The sequence below is a fragment of the Asterias amurensis genome, chromosome 3 (assembly GCF_032118995.1).
Source record: "Asterias amurensis chromosome 3, ASM3211899v1".
Taxonomy (NCBI): domain Eukaryota; kingdom Metazoa; phylum Echinodermata; class Asteroidea; order Forcipulatida; family Asteriidae; genus Asterias; species Asterias amurensis.
This window is the reverse complement of record NC_092650.1, coordinates 239,116-259,348: the sequence shown is the minus strand read 5'-3', so window position 1 is coordinate 259,348 and position 20,233 is coordinate 239,116. Positions and strand designations below refer to the sequence as shown.

The 20,233-nt window shown below is 37.5% G+C and overlaps 1 protein-coding gene across 10 annotated transcripts in view; it reads right to left on the bottom strand.

Moving 5' to 3' along the window:
* LOC139935429 (CMP-N-acetylneuraminate-beta-1,4-galactoside alpha-2,3-sialyltransferase-like) overlaps positions 1-20,233 on the bottom strand; it is a 51,604-nt gene that overhangs the window by 30,107 nt on the left and 1,264 nt on the right. For 5 of the 10 annotated variants that reach the window (XM_071930030.1, XM_071930031.1, XM_071930033.1 and 2 more), the window contains exons 2-4: positions 11,494-12,026; positions 8,445-8,584; positions 4,604-4,832 (exon numbers count right to left, since the gene is read on the bottom strand). In XM_071930030.1, coding sequence (XP_071786131.1) covers positions 4,604-4,739 — 136 coding nt within the window. In that variant the 5' untranslated portion in view covers positions 4,740-4,832; positions 8,445-8,584; positions 11,494-12,026. Of the gene's footprint in view, positions 1-826; positions 926-4,603; positions 4,833-8,444; positions 8,585-10,420; positions 10,559-11,493; positions 12,027-19,717; positions 19,876-20,233 lie in introns of those variants that run through there. The other 5 variants (XM_071930026.1, XM_071930029.1, XM_071930032.1 and 2 more) reach the window with 3 other exon arrangements.

Here is a 20,233-nt window from a genome sequence, read left to right as displayed (position 1 = left end):
TCTATTTCTCTGTATATTTCTGCATTATTATAGACAGAGCTCAATATTGAGGGGATAATATTCACAAGACTGCTAGCCGGCAGTTCAAAAATGGTTCTGGACCAAAATTGATTTTATAAGACAAGAATCAAAATGAGTTGAACAAGCACTAATAGAAGATCTATATCAAGTATACTTGATGCCAGCAGGGATAGGTCTATAGGCCTATGTAATAAGTAACTTTTAGTTCTTTGTTGGCGGAACAAATTGGCGTAGCACCTTTAAGGTCTGACGGTGCTCTAGTACCGTAAGGTGCAACATAAAATAATGGTTCAGTTGGTAAAGCGCTGGCATGTCAATCTGGAGGTCAAAAGTTCAAATCCCGCTCCAGTCAATTTGTCTTTGTTCATTCCCCCAATTTGTTACATTTTGTTACTAAGACAATGTAAGCAAAGTTTTATAATCTCATTCAGCATGAAGAGCAGTAACATGCATTTATCAAGTACACATTCACACTAAAATATTGAACCAAAACAGCTTGGGTCATTCAAGTGCAGTGCAGATCTGAGTCTGCTCCTTTTCACTTATTTTGCATGCAAATTTGAAAGACCATACAGTTTGAAGAAATAGAAAAATAACCATCAAGAATTTATCATGTCACATGTTGAGAACTAAAGTATAACGGACTGATTTGGAATTACATTTTTGGTTTGCTATAACAGGAAGAAAAAAAATCCCAGTATGGTCTTTCAAGGCTTACTTCTAGATACTTACAAAAAAAAATTAAAAATGAAAGCTAACTTGTTGATCAATTTTGTTCTTGAGCAGACAAGTTCAGCAGATTCACCTGTTAAAAGAATGCGTTGACATTTGGCTGGTCCCCTCCCAGTCTGAATGGGGCGAAGGTTCTGTTGGTCAAACTGGTACCACACCTCGTCCATGTCAACTGCATATAACATCATCCATATCCAAAATCGTTTGTTTTTCAGTTTGAGGTTGAGAGTAAATAGATCACAAGTCCAAATAAATGCTTAGAATATTTTTTCCCCAAGTCATTAAAACAAGGAAAGTCAGGAACGTCAAAACTGCCTGTTACATGAATTTAGTACTGTTTGTTTATTTTGCTATGCATTAAAAGAAGAACATATTGGTGGGTCAGCAACATTGCTTCTGGGTCATGTATTTTTCTAAAACTACTGGACGCCTGACCTTTTCCATTCATCTACAAAAGTACTGTGAGGATGTTATGATGGGAAGGTACATGTACATACAGTGCACTCTGCTCCTAGTGGATGATACCAATGCCTATATCCTTAGTCTAGCCTTGTGATACTAGGTGATTTAAAAAAAGAAATTAAACAAATAAATTCCAATATTAAGATATTAGTTTGAAGATGCCCTGTTTCACTGCCAGGAAGAAGGATATAATGAAAGTATGCCCAACAGAAGGTAATTGTGCTTCAAGATTGGGATTGGGATTACTAACTTAAGGTGTTTAGAGGAACACAGTTTACATGTACTCCTCGCAAGAAGAAAGCGGAAGGGGGGGGGGACAAGCCTGGTGGCAAACCTATTGAGGGTTACCACTAAACATTGATAGAGACATGTTGCAATTGATCTTGACATCCGCTCCTTCAATGGATATAGAGGGTTTGTCTGTCTCGTCTAAGAATCAATCCAGAATTCATTGCGAGGAAATCCAAACCTCATTAGATTCAGCCAGTTTCAAGGGCATATTCCTTGGGCAAGAAGTTTGGACTACACTTAACACTCAAACATGTATTCAACACTACCATAACCGGTTGCCTGTAAGTTATCTGGACAGGCGGCTCAGAAATCAAGAATTAGCAATTCATTGGTAAGTGTGTTTCCGTGACACACAATAAACAATTCAGGTTACAAAACATAGGTAAAACAAACCATGTACTTTCTAATATTATTCATTATGGCAACTTGCCCACATGTACATGTATGTGTACTGCACTTTCACTGCAGGCCTCCACATGTTTACAGCTTCACATAACATGTTCTTTTAAATAAAAAACAAAAAACCTCATGGCATGGTTGACCCAGAAACTAGGCTAGGAATGGATTCAAACTTCAAACACTCATCAACACATTTTGACATCATCATCAGTATAGTTATTATTATTATTATTTTTTACATTTTATCCTAATATAAAAGTGTTGCAAAATTACTAGTCAGGCAGAATTATAATTCTGAGTGTTTGTACAGAGGCAGGAAGTCCAAATTAGTCATGGCCCATTTTCAAATGGAATGATGATTGGAACTACCTTGTAAGAATACATGGAACCCAACAAAGATGGCCACATTAAGATAAAGGTCAACTACTACATGGTAAAGGTCAACTACCACATGGTACATGTAGCAGACACGTCAGGCTAATGCCACAGACCTTTATAATGATGTCTGCCAATGTGGAGACTTTATCATGAAAACTGGCCAAGCAACTTCAAAATTAAAACTTCAGGCACTTTGTTTGGACTAAATCGTCCTAAAAGATCCCTCTCTTTTGAAAGGGCAAGTCAGTTTTCTTTTGTAAAATAAGGTAAATGTGATTCTCTAAAAGAAAATGCAATGGGCATCAAGGCAATAACCAGCAAAGGGGCATTAAGGCTCAACTTAAGACAGACCTTCAGATTGTGTTAGTAATTTTCTACTCTAGCTGAGTCACCCCTTTCTCTTAAATTAACCATGACCTAAACACCCCCCCCCCTCTCCATGATGTCGGACAGTTTATGGTCCAAATAAAATATTCATCCAGGATTTTTTCTCCATGACTAATCGACCAAATGAAAAGGATGGACAGACCAAGAAGCGCCTGAAGCCTGATAAGTTAGTACTGGAAGTATGGTGAACATTTGTCATGAGCTTTGCATGTCTGTGGCCGACGCACTCTGTGCACGCAAAGTTTTGTTTTCTCTCTTAAAAACCTTAGTACTGGGGTGAAGCAAACACATGTTTTTTGTATCTTACATGTAACTGTGCCAGGAGGTAGAAGCAAACAGCATTAGCAGAATTGACTTCTTTGACAGTACAAGAATGTCTTGAGAAAATGTAACGCAAATGCAGCGTTTGCAAATTGAAATATGAAGTGTGTACAATTTCAACATACATTTGATGCCGTATTTTTTTTTTAATAATCCAAGGCAATCATTTATTTTGCAAATGATATTTTTTGTGATTTGATTTACTACATGTAGGTAGTAAATAAAATCATAGAAAAACTTACGTCACAACATAATCTCTGACCAATATTTTAGCAAACGCTACAAAAAAATTACTTTTGCTATTCACATATAATGCAAACTTTAATGAATATGTAAAAATACATATTTTCATGATTTTGCATAAAACTGCCTATTTTCATGGTGTAAATTCAAGATAATACAAATGGAAATCATCATCAATCTATGCCTTAACGTCAATTTTCCTCAGCAGCACCCATGAATATAAATAAAAAACTTACGCTTTTCATTAATGCAGAATCAAATAATGAAAGAAGAGTTCTGGTACATGAGACTGTAAAGTGACACAGACATCTCTAGACAAAGGCCCCCTTGGGCAATCAAGGCGTCAGTCCATTTCTACAATCCGCATGTTTGCATGTCTTCAATTTGGTTACCGCTCTATTTTATTTGTATATTTTTACTTGTTCGCAGCAAGATAATCGTGCTGTAGCTATGGAGACCACTAATTAAGTCACAAATTCTGCGTACCGTGGTAGGACAGATGGTAAAAGCAGGTGTTTCTTAACATATTTATTATGTAGGGATACGCCCTCTTAAATAATACGTTTTGATTATCAACAATAAAATACAGATTTAACCATCGCAAAACTGTTCATTGAACCTTGAAAAGACCTGTGGGTTTGAAGGAGCATTAGAAACAGGTTTGGTTCTTAAGCTGGCAGGTTTGCCTTTTTACAAGTCACTACTAAGATTGAGAATTATATGTTATGCGTTGGAGAAAATGTCTACCTCAACAGTGGGGGACAGGTAATTGCTGACAAAAGGGGAGCATACTATCATTTAAACTTTAGTGATAAGTTATAAATTGAAACAGGTCTTTTAGTTTTAATCAAGATTCTGGGCACAGGATCTTTGGTGCTTTAGAACTACAGAAATATTTATTCATCTGAAGATAATAATTGCTTTTTTGGCTCATCAAGCAGACGTACAAATTTCAGAAGTTTTTTTTCCAAACTTCAACTTTCTAGAGCTTTTTGTTCCTAACTACAACTTTCTAGTTCTTATCTTACATTTCCACCAACCCCTCCCCCTCCCTGTTTGGTTTGAATACAAACTTCATATTCAACAGTGAGCTGCCGTCCTTGGGTCACCCATGGTTAACCATTGATCAGTTGATAAAATGGGAGCGGAAAACCAACATGACAGATTTCATTTGAGGCTTCGAACTATGACAACATTAATCAAATCACTCGGCGATGCATTTCCATGGTTACAGACATTCACATGGGACATACAGCCTCTGGATCCAGGCATATCTTGAGGCATCATGCAAGATGAAGATAAACAAATCTCTGTTGAAAGGTGGATGTTAAGTAATACAAAAAACACACAATCTAGTTTTAGTACCTACTTTTAGTTTCGACGAATTTGTTCTTGTTTCTTCCTCCGACTGACAACATGAAGCATAAGTCGAGTATGAGGAGCACCATTACAACTAATAAGATGTAAATCAGCGTTCGGACATTGAATCTAACAGCCAAGCCCATGGTGGTAGTGGTGGCTGCAGTATTGGTGCAGAGTACCAGGCGCAGAGTACCAGTTAGGAGTGACTGTTGGGACTACGTCGACCAGTAGTTATTCTGGAAATCAGAAAAGGATAAAAACATTCAAACCTATAATTCTTGTTCAATATCATCTTTTCAATAAAACACATGTAATAATAACACACACTTGCTTATAGAGTGCCTATAAATCTGAGCTTAGTTTGATAACCAATGGCTTACCAGGGGTCGAAATTGCCACTAGCCCGCTAGTCCGGGGCTACCAGATTTACGGCCGGGCTACTGATTTTTCCAGTTTGATAGCCCGACGGGCTAGTGGAAAAATAATGCAAAAATCATCATCACAAACAATAAATAACTGTGCTATGGTGTAATGTAAAGTTTGTGCCGTGACTCGAGACATAATGTGTTGTTTGGGCTACCAAAATCCCATCAGGGCTACTAAAAAAGCTTGGTTACTAGCCCTGCTGACCACCATGAAAATACACTTAATTTCGACCCCTGCTTACTGTAAGCAAAACAAGAAGCATGCTTACATGCAACTTACTGGCAGTTCTAATAAGCAGGGCCCAATTTCTTAAAGCAGCTTTCAAAGTAGAGAATATTGCTCAGAACACTGATTTGCAAGACCAGAAATGAGCAGGATACAGTCACAAAGTTTGACATGGTAGTTTTGCTAGTAACCTTATTCTGGTACTAGCATAATGTTATCCTCTCAGCTACTTCTTGTGCCTAAGTAGCTCAATGAAATTGGGCCAAGAGAAGTGACCACGCAACAACACAAATCATTTTGAATTATTAGAAAATGATTGCTTACCAGAGAGGAAACCTAACATCCTAAACAACATCGTTACAGAACAATTTACTGACTGGAACTCATATCACAACTCTCAGTTGGTGTGTGTGTGTGGCCTAGATTTGACAATGTACTTCCCTAAAAGTACAGTACGGGTTTTTGTTTGTGAGAGAAAATTTCCAGGAAACTATTATATATAGAAGAGTTTGCGGTAACACCATGTAATAACAATCTCTAAATGAGTTGGGGTGGTTCTGAAAAGAACCGTTGGATTAACTCGACGTTTCGATCAGTGTGCTCTGATCGTCTTCTGGAGGAAACTATTGTTAAAAGAAACCAAAAATTCTCTGAAAGCTCTGGCCATATGGGTGGTTGTGATTAGGGCCAGTTCAAAATAGACAGGGTAGATGGGCAGTGTCACTGTTCTTCTGATTATCCTACATGTACATACAGTACACACCTGAATACATCACTCACCAACATTTAGAGTGGTGATCAAAATTGTCAAGGAAGATAAACAAAGGATCTGAAATAGGGGGAACTAACACCACCTGTACAATGTATGCGTGAACCTTTGGTACATTACATGGAAGCCTGTTATTGTTTTTGCATGAGACGATACCTGACTTTGAACTGTAAAAAAAAAAAAAAAAGGACATGTACCCATGCGTTTACAGTGTACTTTGAAAGTTCCTATATGTCATTCACAGCAGCCCATTAAATAACCACTGACGACGGTTCACTATGTACACGTATGACCCAGAAATCTTTGTAATACCCAATGATTCACCCCCCAAATGATAAATAATATGACTCCTTCCCTTTATAGCTTATCAGCATATGGCAAATATTCTTCTTCTTCTTTTCTTGACGTCCCCTGTGCCCAGAGTCATCAGCTTGCCAAACTCCCCCAACCCATATCTTCTTGACCCATCAGCTTGCCAAACTCCCCCAACCCATCTTCTTGACCTACATGTACGTGGAAATGTACTCATTGATCCAACATTAGATTTGACTTTACTCAGAATTTAACATTCAGTTCAGGGGGTCTGGTCAAGCCTAACTAATGCTTTTTTCTGAGAATAGGGTCCAACTTTTCTAAATGAGATGTAACCACTCAAGAGCGCAGACAAATGTATTTTTTTTAAACCATCCATAATTCGAAACAAGGTGGCCATAAGAACCTCCCACCTCATAATAGAACCTTCATTTAAATCAATGTAACCAAACTGAGGCTGGCAGGAGAAATAGTCTGGTTTATTTTAGTACAATAAATATTATCCATTACCCCGTTATTGAATACAGGGAACATGACCAAGATGGCAGCATTATGATAAAGGTGTACACTCTACTTGAAATACAATGTATTATTAGCTGGCCACTGATCAATTACACATTGCAAGGTGAAACCAGTGCTTTACAGAAGCCCTACCCCCCCCCCCCCAACATCCTTCTACCTGTACCTCCCATGTTATCAATTATCAGATCTCAAGGGCTCAGTCAGTGTTTAGTCATAGAGAGACCAGGTTCAGGCCTTTACTTTTCAGCCCACTCTGCAAAGACAGGACATTTTATTGACCTTAAAAACACTTGAACCAGGAAGTCATACTACCGTGGTATATTATTGTTAGAGAGGCATGAGAACCAACAGGTACACTGTCATACACAATGTATGATCAGGGGTCACAATGCATTCATACTTTGTTGAGTGCTCCGCAGAAGGGCATGGAACACAAATTCTACCAGTAAAGGGGTGTCAGCAATTAATAGTATTGTGTTTCAAGAAAACTGACCGAAAAAAAAGTTTGATCAGTTTTCTGCCACTTGGAAAAAAATAGTAATATTTTATCAAGTACAGGGGCTGACCTAGATTTCCATAGGTACATGTAGGCTTTAACAGACATTTAGGCTATTTAATCACAACTTATTCAAGGGCACAATAGGAAATCAGACTTAGTAGGAAGAACACCATGCCTAGTCATCTAGGAAGGTTAAATTCTGCATGGGAATGGAAAAACATGTCTTTGGGGGTAATTCTTGCAACTAAAATGGCACTTTCCAAGATCCCTTCTGTTAACAAACCCTTGGTTTAAACATGACGTTCATAAAATCATAGAACCATGATAGAACTACAGCAATCATTCACAACATGGACCAATGGTAGCTCGATATTACAGGCTGACTTATTATTAAAAAATCACAGCGGATGATATTGAATGGTTAGACCATCAGACAGAGTGGGGTGGTAATATGGAATGTCAATTCTGGGGAAAAATGGTTATATAACCCTCAATTTGCACATGTACATGTATAGGCCTTTAAAATGACCTTTGCAAAGTTTAAGTGGTGAATAATTTTACAGAGGATGCATAATGTCTACACCATACATGCAGCATACATGACCCACTGACATGTACCGTGGATGCCAATTTCACCAAAAACTTTAGGTTGATCCTACATACATCTTTCTGTGAATCAATCTTAATTGTTGTTAGCTACACAAACAAAAATTACTGAGAACAACTGGAAGTGACCAAAGCAAGATTAATGAATACACTCTCACAATTGTTTTTATTTAAAGGAAATTCCAATTTCAAAAACAGTGGGTTGAGTCTGCAAAATGGAAATGAGTTATTGTAAAAACACTAACTTGTCTACCACCTTACCAGAGTCAAACAGGTATCGTCCCCAAACAGCGTTTCATATAAACTATTCTCACTGAACATTTTCCTCATCTAGAGCCAAGCATCAGTAACCCCTTCAGACTGCCTCTCAGCAGCAGGGCACAGCTCAAGTCTGAGGGGGTCACGATAGGACAATATTTTGACAACATGCCCAAACAAACACTTCCCCTGTGTGAAGCGTGGTGATTTGTATGATAATCTACACTGTACCTTAACTGCATCGTAGTGAAACGGGGTGATCTATGAAGCTCGTCAGGCACAGTCTATCCACAACAGCAGTGATGGCCGTGTACTTGCTTGCTAATTGGAACATGGATGTGACACCCACTGACGACACCGTGTCTAAAATGCTGTGAAGAAGCATAGTCACAAAAAGAGAAAGAGAGGAAAGAGTTAAGACCATTGTAGTGTGCATGTGTCAAACATCATCACAGCTTAACGGTTTATTAATGTAGTTTGTAAAGCTCAATGAATCTTGGACTTTATTGGCAATGATTGATATGATATGAACAGCATGTGTTATGCACATGTATCCAGTAAATGAATGAGGTTTAGTGACCAGGGAGAACAACAAACAAGCAGTTCAAAAGATTATCATCGCACCACTACTTCCAAAAGTAAAAACCTCAAATAAAGCCTCCAAGTTACTGCAATTTAAAGGAAGGTATACTTTGGTAATTACTCCAAAAACTAATGAGCATACAAACTTTCTTGGTAAAGATCACTGGGCTCGATTTAAAAGCACCAAGATTCATCTTAAGATGAGTTGTCAGTATTTCCATAGTGATTTGCTTTGTGAAATCACACTTTGCTTAGCAATAATGATTGATTTGCACTACAAAGATTAATCTTAACTCTTTTTTAAAAATGAGCACTGGAGAGCTTCATGTATTGATATAAAGATTGTTTGAAACGACTCCCTTTGAATTAATGTGCTTTTAGGGAAAAGATAATTTTCCATGCAAATTTTTTAATTTGAGCAAGGTTTCAGGCATGAAGCCGTTCTCAGTCATCTGAAAGCACACAACTCTATGCAACAAGGGTGTTATATTTTTTGTCATTAGTTTTTTGCCACTTCAATGACCAATTGAGCCCAAATCTTGACAGGTTTGTAAGTATAAGTTGGGATACATGTAGGCCTACCAAGTGAGGATACTGGTCTTCATGACATTTACCAGACACCCTGCACCCTGCCTTTAAATTAAGCAACGTGTCACTTATCAACACCTCATACATGTATGTGGTCTACAGTATACATGTACCCCCAACACAACACCTGGCCCCCCAAAAATAATTGGGATTGATTTGTTTCCACCAACAAATTAATATATGCAATTTGTATTGATTTGGTTCTTGTTGTGAATCTGGAATAACTTGTTTTTATATACTTCAAATCAACAATATTTATAAAATTAAAATACTTTTAGAACAACGGCAGCTGCTACTGGGTGTTCTCATTAGCACCACTTCTTACACGTTGTCAATTGCGAAGAATTGTTATTAATATTAGATTTGAAAAAGTCTTATCCCCTTCAGATGTAGGTATTCATACACCATGTAACGGTACGGCTTCTGACTGGCACCCCTAAAAAAAAGGTATATATGTAAGACCACAAACTTTGGGCTAGAAAGCTCAGTTTCTAGAGCGCCAGTACGATAATCTGGAGGTCCTTGGTTCAAATCCCACTCCTACACATGTATCAAATGTTCTTTGTTCAAACCCAAAACTTACCCAGTCAGTTTCCCCAAGTTGTGGTTTATAACTTGACATTTAAATGTCACTTATTCTGCACATTAAGCCATTTTAATACATGGTGGACACTATCAGGGTTCGCCCTTAACTTATTTTTGTGACTGGCCAGCAGAACCAGTTAACTTGTCATTTCACTAGTACATCAGCTTTTTAAATTGTATAAATTTCAAAAATAATAGAGATGGTTTTCAACACTGAGCTAGTCAGCCAGACCACTTGGAGTTCAAAATGTACAATGTACTTTTGACTGCTCCTCATGTGTTTTAACTAGCATTTGGTAAACAAACTGGTAAGGAAGATCTATGACAGTATTGTGACAGACCGATTACATTGCATACCCATACAACCTAACTGTGAATGCCAAGAGTGTCCAACATGGCTCAACAGGGCTATATCAAAGCATTAAGGAAGGATCAAAGTAACAAACATGTACCTTGGTGTTGTTGAAAGAGACTATTCAGCTGAGAATATTCCTATTCTTGCACAACAAGTAGATCCGGGTGTATAGAATCAAATACCAGGGCTTTCATTGCAGACTGTACAACTCTCTGAATACCAACTTTGCAATGAATACTTGTTTTTATACTGTGCACTGTTACTGTCTGTACTTTGAACATTCAGTTAGTGTGAGCTACTACGCTTGTTTGAACATGGTTTGTTTAAATGCACAATAAAAGATCAATGACAAGCCACAATTGACCTACAAACTACAATAATTTTGCAAACAGTACTGGTATCTGTACAACCATATTGATTTCAGCGCAATGCTTTGTATGTATCTCCGAGTACCTGTAATCTCACTTAAACCACATGCCCCTACACTGTTTTCTGTCAGATATTTTGCTTTGTTTTGGGTAGTTTCAGGGACTAAGGGTATAAAGCATATTTGATTTCAATGCTTCAGAGTTGGTATTTTGTTTTTAAGAGAAGTCAGCAGCCACTTTTAGTAACATGTACATTAGTTGGTAAGAGTGAACCATTTTGAAACTGAGCCTTACTGGACCATGGTTCGGTTGGAACAGCTTCACTGTACATCCCATGCACTACACCCCAGCACAACTGAACACACACAAACTGCTTTAAACACCAGCTTTGAAATTCAATTGCTTTTTTTTCTGTTTAAAAGAGGAAACTGCCTCAGATATAAATACTTGCACAGTTTTCCACGGTACACTAAAAGAACCACAAGCATGAAGGAGGAAATCAGCTTATCCGCTGAGACGTTGCATGACTGTACCAGTGAACGTGGTGAACGTGGTAAACGGGTTTCTGGTTGGGGTCACCCCAAATGCACCCTTGGCCTCAATCCCTCAGGTCTTAGCCCTAATGACTTAATAAATGTCGCCATACATAGATGTTTGGGTTCTCTTAAGGGAAGTGACATGTTTAAGTCATGTTCTCTTGATAAATTGAAATTGGTTCATCCCATGAAACAAAATGGATATTTCAGGCCTGTTGTTCCTTACCATTAAGAAGTATTAGAAGAAGTATAATAAAATGACTTACCTCTGCCTTGTAGAGTACTATTCCCGAATCCCAGGCAGATACAAGATAATGCAGAGTGACTTGTAATCAGTGCTCAGCAAAGCGTAGAGGCCGGCAGTCTCTTTAGCTCTGGATCCCAGGGAGCAATCACCGCCTGAGCCCACTGAGCGTGGTCACCAACGTATGGTAATCACCACCCTTCAGAAACACCTCTTTAATGAGCTAATGGGAAGCGAAGTACCGGGCAATCCCCAAGTGTCCAATAATGGGCAAGAATTTGAATTCAGCGTGATGCAAAATCCAGGTTGAACAGGAGCGTGACGCTGGGAACCGGGGATGATGATGCTGGGTGGAGATTATGTCACCTTCTTGAAAAGGCAGAAAGGTGACTACTTTATTCTTAGAGATTCAGCAGGTAAACTAGACATAGAGGTGTTGATTCCGTCCAGGCACACAGCACTTACAATGTTCACTATAGATGCTAATTCATGTACATTGATGATACTTGACAAGCAAAACGAGGCTTCAAACTATGCTGACTACTAGTACTGGTTCTATAACACAAAAAGAAAAAGAGGGAAACATACATTATGTATCTGAAAGTTCCACTGTCTACATTCATTGAATTCCTCAATGGAAACAACTACATGTAGATTAATAGCGAAGGTTGTGGGTTTGAATCCCACCTGAACAATATTATGACTGGGATTTTGTTCACATAACTCTGCAAAGTACTGAGTCAAACTAAATTATATTCAAAATAGTCAATGCAATTATAATATTTCAATGTATAATTGCAGGTTGGTGGGTCAAAAGAAATAACTGAAAATCAGAATTAATTTTTTCTTAAAAAAAAAAAAATAAATAAATATTATGAACAAAAAACATTGTGTTGTTATGTACTTCATTCTGTTGTAATACAATAAACAACTTGAAGACAAAATATGTATTGCAACAGAATGTGTTTACATATAAATATCAAATAATCCATTGAGTAAAATAAAACATTTTACAAACACTTCAAGGCATGTATGGGTTCCAATTCCAAGAAAATCTCCACCAGACCACATGTTTTGCTGCTCAGCACTTTCACAGGGCCAAAAATATTTATACACAAATTTTTCTTTTATTTTGACATGGCTACACTTTTCAGAGACAGTTTGGAATTGAGTAATTTTAAAGAGCACAGAACATTATAATTATCCCTAACAAGTGTCATGTTTAGAATCGACTCTGGCCTAACGTAAAGAAAGTGATTGGATAAAGGCAAGAAGGAAATAAAACACTTACCAACACACCAAACAGAAACAAAACGCTAAGTTTATAGGGAAATGAGAAAACTGCAGTACACTGTAGAAGGTACATGTACATGTACATACATGTACAGCAAAGGAGCACAACTTACTTGTGAAACAAAAATCTCGCCCACAAGTTAATACTAGACGTTGAGCTATCAGCCCCTCCCATTCCATTGTACAAAAGAACCAACATCACCGTCAGCCAGTAGAGACTATCGTAGTGTCAACAGCTAACGAGTTACAAGTTGATCAGGATTGGTCTTTGCAAGCACCATCACCAATGTCATATACAACAAACCAATGGGTAGAATTCTATTGACCTACATCCCAAATATATACATGTATGTAGGAACACGTGTCTGTGCATTCGTTAATTTAACATATCCACAGATAAATTGCCTGATCGCGGTATAAATTCATAAATGCTGAGCCAAAATTATGTGGCAGATCCTTTATGAATTACTGTTGGTTTATGTTTTTACTGTAGCTGTACACATACATATTTGTCTGCCAAAGTAAGAACAACAATTTTATCACCGGTAAAATGCTCTTTGAAGTACGCCTCAGGTGTTTCACTGCTACATACACCTTACAGACTACATTATGTAGTAGCTAATAGAAAAAATGAAAGAAAGACAAGGTCGAACACACTTAACACACTGAATATTACATGTATTGGAGTAATTGGTTTTCAAATTCAGATGAGCATGCAAATTAATTCACACCTGGTACTTCATTGCATTGGTGCCCATTTAAGTAATCCAGGTGAAATTTTGTATGTACTGTGCTTAACTTCAAGAAAGTGCTTTGCTTTGCCCTTAAATACAAATATATCAGGTCAATTTAATTAGTATTTAAGCACTGAACTTCCTGCCGGCAATGGGCTCATGCCCCTGATTAATTTATCCCCAAAGTCATATGCCCTTAAAAACTTGCCTTGCCCTAAAAAGAACAAGTTATCAGACTTGTTAGGAAGTATAGCCTGGCTGAAACTTCACAATGACAACAAAGACAATTGCCCCTATGCCCCTGGTAAAACGCCTCGGTGCCCTTTGAAATGTTCCAGTACACATTACCATTTCCCTCATTATGCCTTTAGCTGTTTAAGGAAAAACTTGCCTTGCTCTCACAGGAACAGTATCAGGTCTTGGTTCTGTACAGCTTTTCGGTGTAAATAAAGAGATCTTATCCCCACGACAAAAGCGCAAGAGTCTGAAGATTGCATCAAAGATGTTGGGTGGATATAAATTGCAATCGGATGTCCAATATGCCCTAAAGGTAGTAATGGTATCGTTCAATCAAGTATCTTCAAAGAGACCGTCAGCAGCACCCTATGTACTATCCTCATCAGCAATTGAGTGCTCTGTACAAACCGTATTTATTAAATGGACATTAAAAACTTCCCTACGTACAAACTCAATGAACATTTGTATGGGGAAGTTGTTCAAATATAATTAAAAAATCATCCAAAATTTTCCAATAGGGCGGACGCCAATACTAAAAGAAGCAAATAAAACAATATTACAAAATTCACACAAGTAGGGAACATGGTCCTGAATAAATTTATACTAAATAGCTATATCGGAGCATTACATAAATGTAATGTCTACATATCCAGTTATTTAAAAAGAGAGCTACAGTTGAATAACCAGTTGCATTAAAATGTTTGCCTTTATTTAGAAACAAAATCAGTTATTTCACAATTTGTCCAACATTTTGCAGTTGAATGTTTACTATTACTTTGCATTGTTTGCGCCAACTGCCTTTTCAATAAAGACAAGAATCTTTCAAAGGCCATTCTGGATCACCACATTTGTAGGTGACTGGACGAAGCATGCTGGAATATTGAAACAAGGTCTTCAAATTGGAGCTTATCTTGGTTCTTAAACTTAAGTCCTACTGTGCAATCTTGAGTATTCTACATGGTTTTCTCTTGATATTTTTGGTAAAATAAAAAAATAAACTAAATTCTTGTTTTTGTTTTGTTTTATTGGCTAACATTTTTGGTCTTGACACGCAATTAGCTAACTGGCCTGATGCATACACTAGCTTGCCCAAGGTGTACAGTAAAGTAGCATTCATTTTCTATTTTTAATACTCCGCATCACGCTGCTACATTTGTTTATAATACCCACCCAATCACACTTGACATTATTTGCTATTACTCTAACGACAATTAAACGACCTTGGTCCTTGGTAGTCCTTTGGCTGTAAGTATTTCCTTTGTGTTGCCAGGCAACCATCAAGCTTATCAAAGAAGGTGCGCCCTCTCTTTATTGACTCACGCAGAAACAATTGATGGCAAAAAGCAATTAACGTCGTCGTCATGGTTATCAACAGGCTGTTATTTTTACTGTGATGATAAGCCGCTGTATTGTGAACTTAGAGACTAGGTGCAAAGCTATGTGATGAAGATGACACTAGTGAATAATGACCTCAAGCTGCAGTAAGGTGAAGTCAACTCAACAGCTTGGCAATTATCTATAGAACCATTCAATTTTAAATCCTTCAACATTTTATTCAGGAAGTTGTCTTGACTTTGAAGGATCCTGCTGCGCTTAGACCACTTCAAAAACAATCGTTTATCAATGGAACAGGTTATCACATATTTGGGTGTTGCAGGCCTTTGAGAGGGCAAGGCCAGTAATTTTTTTTGAAAAGGGCACTTCAATTGAAAAATCTTACAAGTCTATTGGAAACCTTTTAAAGCAGTGGTTCTTTAGACAATAACTTATTGTTTATCAAAAAGAAGGAAATGTTTGCATCTGCTGAACAGTAAAACAAATTTTCCTGTGATTTCGGAGGCTTAAATTAATTGATACAAGCAGTTTTAAAGAAAATATCCATGAAGGAAATGCACTCACGTTTGTTTAGCTTCTTGCGGTTAGTAAAACACCGTTTGTAAAAAAACATTCTCTTGGGCTTAGCAGCAAAATAGTTTTTTTACCTGCGCTTCCAGTTCGTTGCCTCAAAACTTTGTTTAGTGGAAGGAGAAAATGTGTTTGTACTTGGCCTTTTGTCAGTAACTTGGTTACCATCACAGCCAGGATGCATGATGAGACCTTGGGTTGGGGTCATCTCTGTTGGGTTCTACATACTTAGGGGTAATTATAGATACTTATAGATACGTGAGGCCAAATGACATCCCAATTAGACATTCTGACATTTTAAATAATCAAGCTGCCGATAACCAACATGTACATGTCGTGAATTACACAAAGAACATTTCACCCATCAGGGAGGAAGTATTCATATTTTTCAGCACTCTTTACCAATATTTCCACGTAAACCAGGTTGTCTGAATTGAGTCCTTATCAATATAATAAGTATTTTTACTAGTGTACCAATCCGATCATGTAAGTAGAACGTCAGATCAGCCGATCTCTCTCTCTCTCTAGCGAAGTAGGTCTCCCCTATTACCTCTCCTCCCTTGGGAGTATAGTCAAGCACCTTTCCTCAAGAAGGCATCAGGTGGCTTTTTATCCCTGTTCTCACCTCTCAAGTGTGACAACGTGAGAGCCACTCCATAGGCCAAATTTATCGTATCCCAAGGAACCAAAAGCAAAAAAAGAGAGTGAGAAACAGGAAAAAATAACTGGTACGTGGACATTATCCATTCATATAGTACATGTATGAGGAATAGGACCATCGATCAAGGATATGATGACATTGTCTGCCACTGACTCAGTATGACTTTAGCCGAAGGCGATGTGTACAAGTCAAGCTTAGTGATTCTATTTACATGTAGGTTGTCTGGTCTATTTTGCTGCCGTATTTGCCTCAGAAGTGTGGTACACTTACACAATAAAGATTTCTTGGACAATATGATACTTGTCTGATACTTGTACAAGTACACAATACTTGTCTGTAAAAAGAAGTACACGATGCTTGTCTGTACAACGTACAAACTTATATTTCATCCTATAGATGCTTTCTGAACTCTTTTGTGTTTGTGGGCATGGAAGTTCTCATGATGGATTGTCCCTTTTCAAATGCCGTCCTGGATTGTTTACAACAGACCCAGGCCTCGAAGAAACCAACAGCACCCACAGCAATTGTTGTGGGTGCCCTGTGCTTTATGGTGCAAAGTTCCAATTTATTACTATTTTCCTCATCATAGAAGTGTGCCTTACCAGAGAGAAGATTGCTGGACCCCTTCAAGAGCAAAGTTCAAGGCCTGAGAGCATTTTTGTAATGACCTCAACAGATCCAACAGTAACCCCTACCCTCCACCCCCATTCCCCACCCACCCCCTGAGGTTAAGTGCAGATCACTTGCTGAGAGTTGTCTGTGGCGCAAATTAAATTCTTCCAATGTTTGACAATGCACAGCCATTAATGCCACTGTCATCCACGATCATCAATGCAATTACTACACAATCAAAAGCACTTTCCATCTTGAATAAAACTTCTTAATTTTCTCTTTTTATTTGTTCATTATTCACGCAAAGCACACAAGTTTTATAAGCTGATCACTATTCCCACAGTAAGTCCAGCAGACTCTGTACTTCATCAACCCGGGCCCTGAAGTACAACGCCCCTCCACAGATAATAACAATCTCTGGTCAAGCTCAGATGAAATCCTCTTACAAAACATCCTCTTTCTTGCAATGTCTGGCAGTAGCATACTCTCACATGCACATAACTGCAGACATTCCCAGGGTTAGCTAAGTACGAGGGGGGGGGGGTTAATACAAATATTGTACTTGAGGAAAATGATAACTGGTCTCTGATACCATTAACTTAAGTATAATTTGAAATGTGAGTAGACTACTGCAGGACTCAAATTTGGGCAACAAAAAAACAAGACCGGCAGGGCTTGAAAGTAAACAAATATTTACTGGACAAGAATTGTTTTAAACAAGACCAGAATCAAGATGAGAAAAAAAATTCCTGAAACTGGTTCACCCACATTAAACTGTTTTTATTTGAACAAGCACTCTAAAATGTATAAGAAGATTGATTTCATATGAATTTGTGTGTATTTAGTATACTTCATCCAATAGAAATGAGAGTTATTTTATCAGACTCATTTAAGATTACATCTGAACATGAACTTGTTTTTGCTCAAGATACTACCCATTGAGGCATTCAAATTAATTTTAAAATATTCAGTTTAAAATACAAATGAACAGCTTTCATTTGATGACTGCATGAGCTAGGATATCAGGGTACTTGAGCTGAGGGGAAATTCACCTTATATCAAGCGTGACCAAAGGCTGAGTTTGGTGTGAAGTCCCTGTGATGACCTAGGGTGATGGGTAGCCGAGAAGATGACGGTACGCAAGGATTATATTTCAGATCATGACGTCAATATGTCACATGAGGGTGTTCCTTTGGGGTTAGGAAAGGGGTTTTCAGAGTGCCTGGGAAATCATCCTACTCAAGGGTGTAAAATCGGGCTCGATTGAATGGTGTTACATTGTCTGACAGACATGAAAAATATATATTGATACCAACTGATGCAGAACTACACAGTGAGGTACAACAACCACAAGCTTCCATATCGAGCCAAGGTGAGATAGATCGTTTCGTCCTTGTACTGCCAGCATCATTGCTGAGCAAACTATTCATTATTAATCATAAAACCAACATCTTAATTACAGGTACTATAGATTTGGCAATGAAAATCTAAAGATACAATAGGTGAATGAACCCAACCTTGTTCCCAGGGGTCATGTTCTCCCAGCATGCCTTGCTCCCTGGAATTGGTTCATTAAAATGTGTCAGAATCTGACTCATTTTAATCAGACCTGTGGATGACCACTCAAAAGACGCATCAAATAAAAGAGCAAATTGGTCCTTTCTCAATATTCTTTGATCTTGTGATGATGCAATTCATGTAGGGTGACAGTTATAAAAACATGTTTCACGTGAAATGAAACCGAATCAAAATACTTTGCATTTTGCATACGTAGTGTACATGTACTAAGCATCCTACAAGCGCCATACAAGCTCATGAAAGTTAATAAAGCGCATGCATTAAAGTAGTCACTTTGGGACTTTAATCGGCGCTTTTTGTCAGCACATCCCTGCCAAGGGTAAGTGATAAGTGGTACATGTAACAACACAGTGCCCTACCCATGGAAGCAGGGCTGAATGAAACCTTGTAAGGTTTCCCCATAGGAAATCCTTAATCCATGGAATTATGGTTTGTTTAAAAATGATAATGTAATAATAAAAGACAGAATGTTTACACTAAAATAAATACACTACAAAAATAGTATTAAAAAAAGTGAAAAAATCACTTCACAAAAGAAATATAAAATAAATGTTTCATACAATAACAATATTTACCTTTATGTAACTGACATACAGATCCATGTCATTTGATTGGTGGAACTTACTTCACGTGACATTCACTGTTACTCCTATCCGCACCAGCGCTCAAAAAGACCTATTCGCCCATGGGGAATAGCATTTCCCATTCAACAGTTAGGATCATCCTTGTTCCCAATGTTTTTGAGCAGTACAGCGTCGCCGCGCCGCTGCTAAAGCAAAGGAGCACCTGTGCAAAAGGTTGTGATCCGATTTGTGCATTGTACGCGGCGCTATATGATTTTGGGTTGTCAGTAATTTGTGTAATTTTTCATAATGTTATACTTTTAAAATACATCAAATGACAAGGATCTATATACGTCAGTTATATAAAACAAATATTGAGTGGCTTTAATTCATGGAATTGAAGGAATATTATCGCTCGATAAAATTTGGATATTCCATTTCCAGTCCAAATTTTACCTTGCGATAATATTCCTCCCATTCCACTCTGAGCCACTCAATATTTTTATATTATTATTATTATTATTATTATTATTATTATTATTATTATTATTATTATTATTATTATTATTATTATTATTATTATTATTATTAAATATTATTTATACAGAGTATGTGTAACAGTTTGGCAAAAGTTTACTTTTGAAATTTTTTGATGAAACGTACCTTGAAGTAATTCAAGTACGCCGTTTTCTGGTTTGAACCTCACGCCTCAACTGTCACAAATTAGGCGTTTCAATGACGTCAAAGATGTCTGTCTATTGTTGGAAAATAAGCTCCAGCATCCAGCAGAGTTCTCTTCATAAACAAGCCAACATATTGGGCTGAATCGCACAAAATGGAATAATAAATGTTGGAGCTATCCAATCCAGTGACATTGTATCTGTTGTGCAGATTGAATGAAAGCTACAAGTTTTGGTGTTTTTTTTAGGCAAGTTAGAGAGCCAAGCTTTGTGGTTTCGTTTTAAAAGCAATGAAGCAACTAGTACTACACTGTACAGTGAAATTTATGGTTATTAAAATGATTTTTTTTAGGGGAAAATTTTTTCAAAATTTAATATACTACAATGCCTAGGTTTTTCATGCCAAAATAACATAAAAATCCTCTTAAAAATAAGTTTAAAAATCATGAGAACGTTCTTCATCTTTCAATTACAATTCAACAAACCCCATGGGAAAATA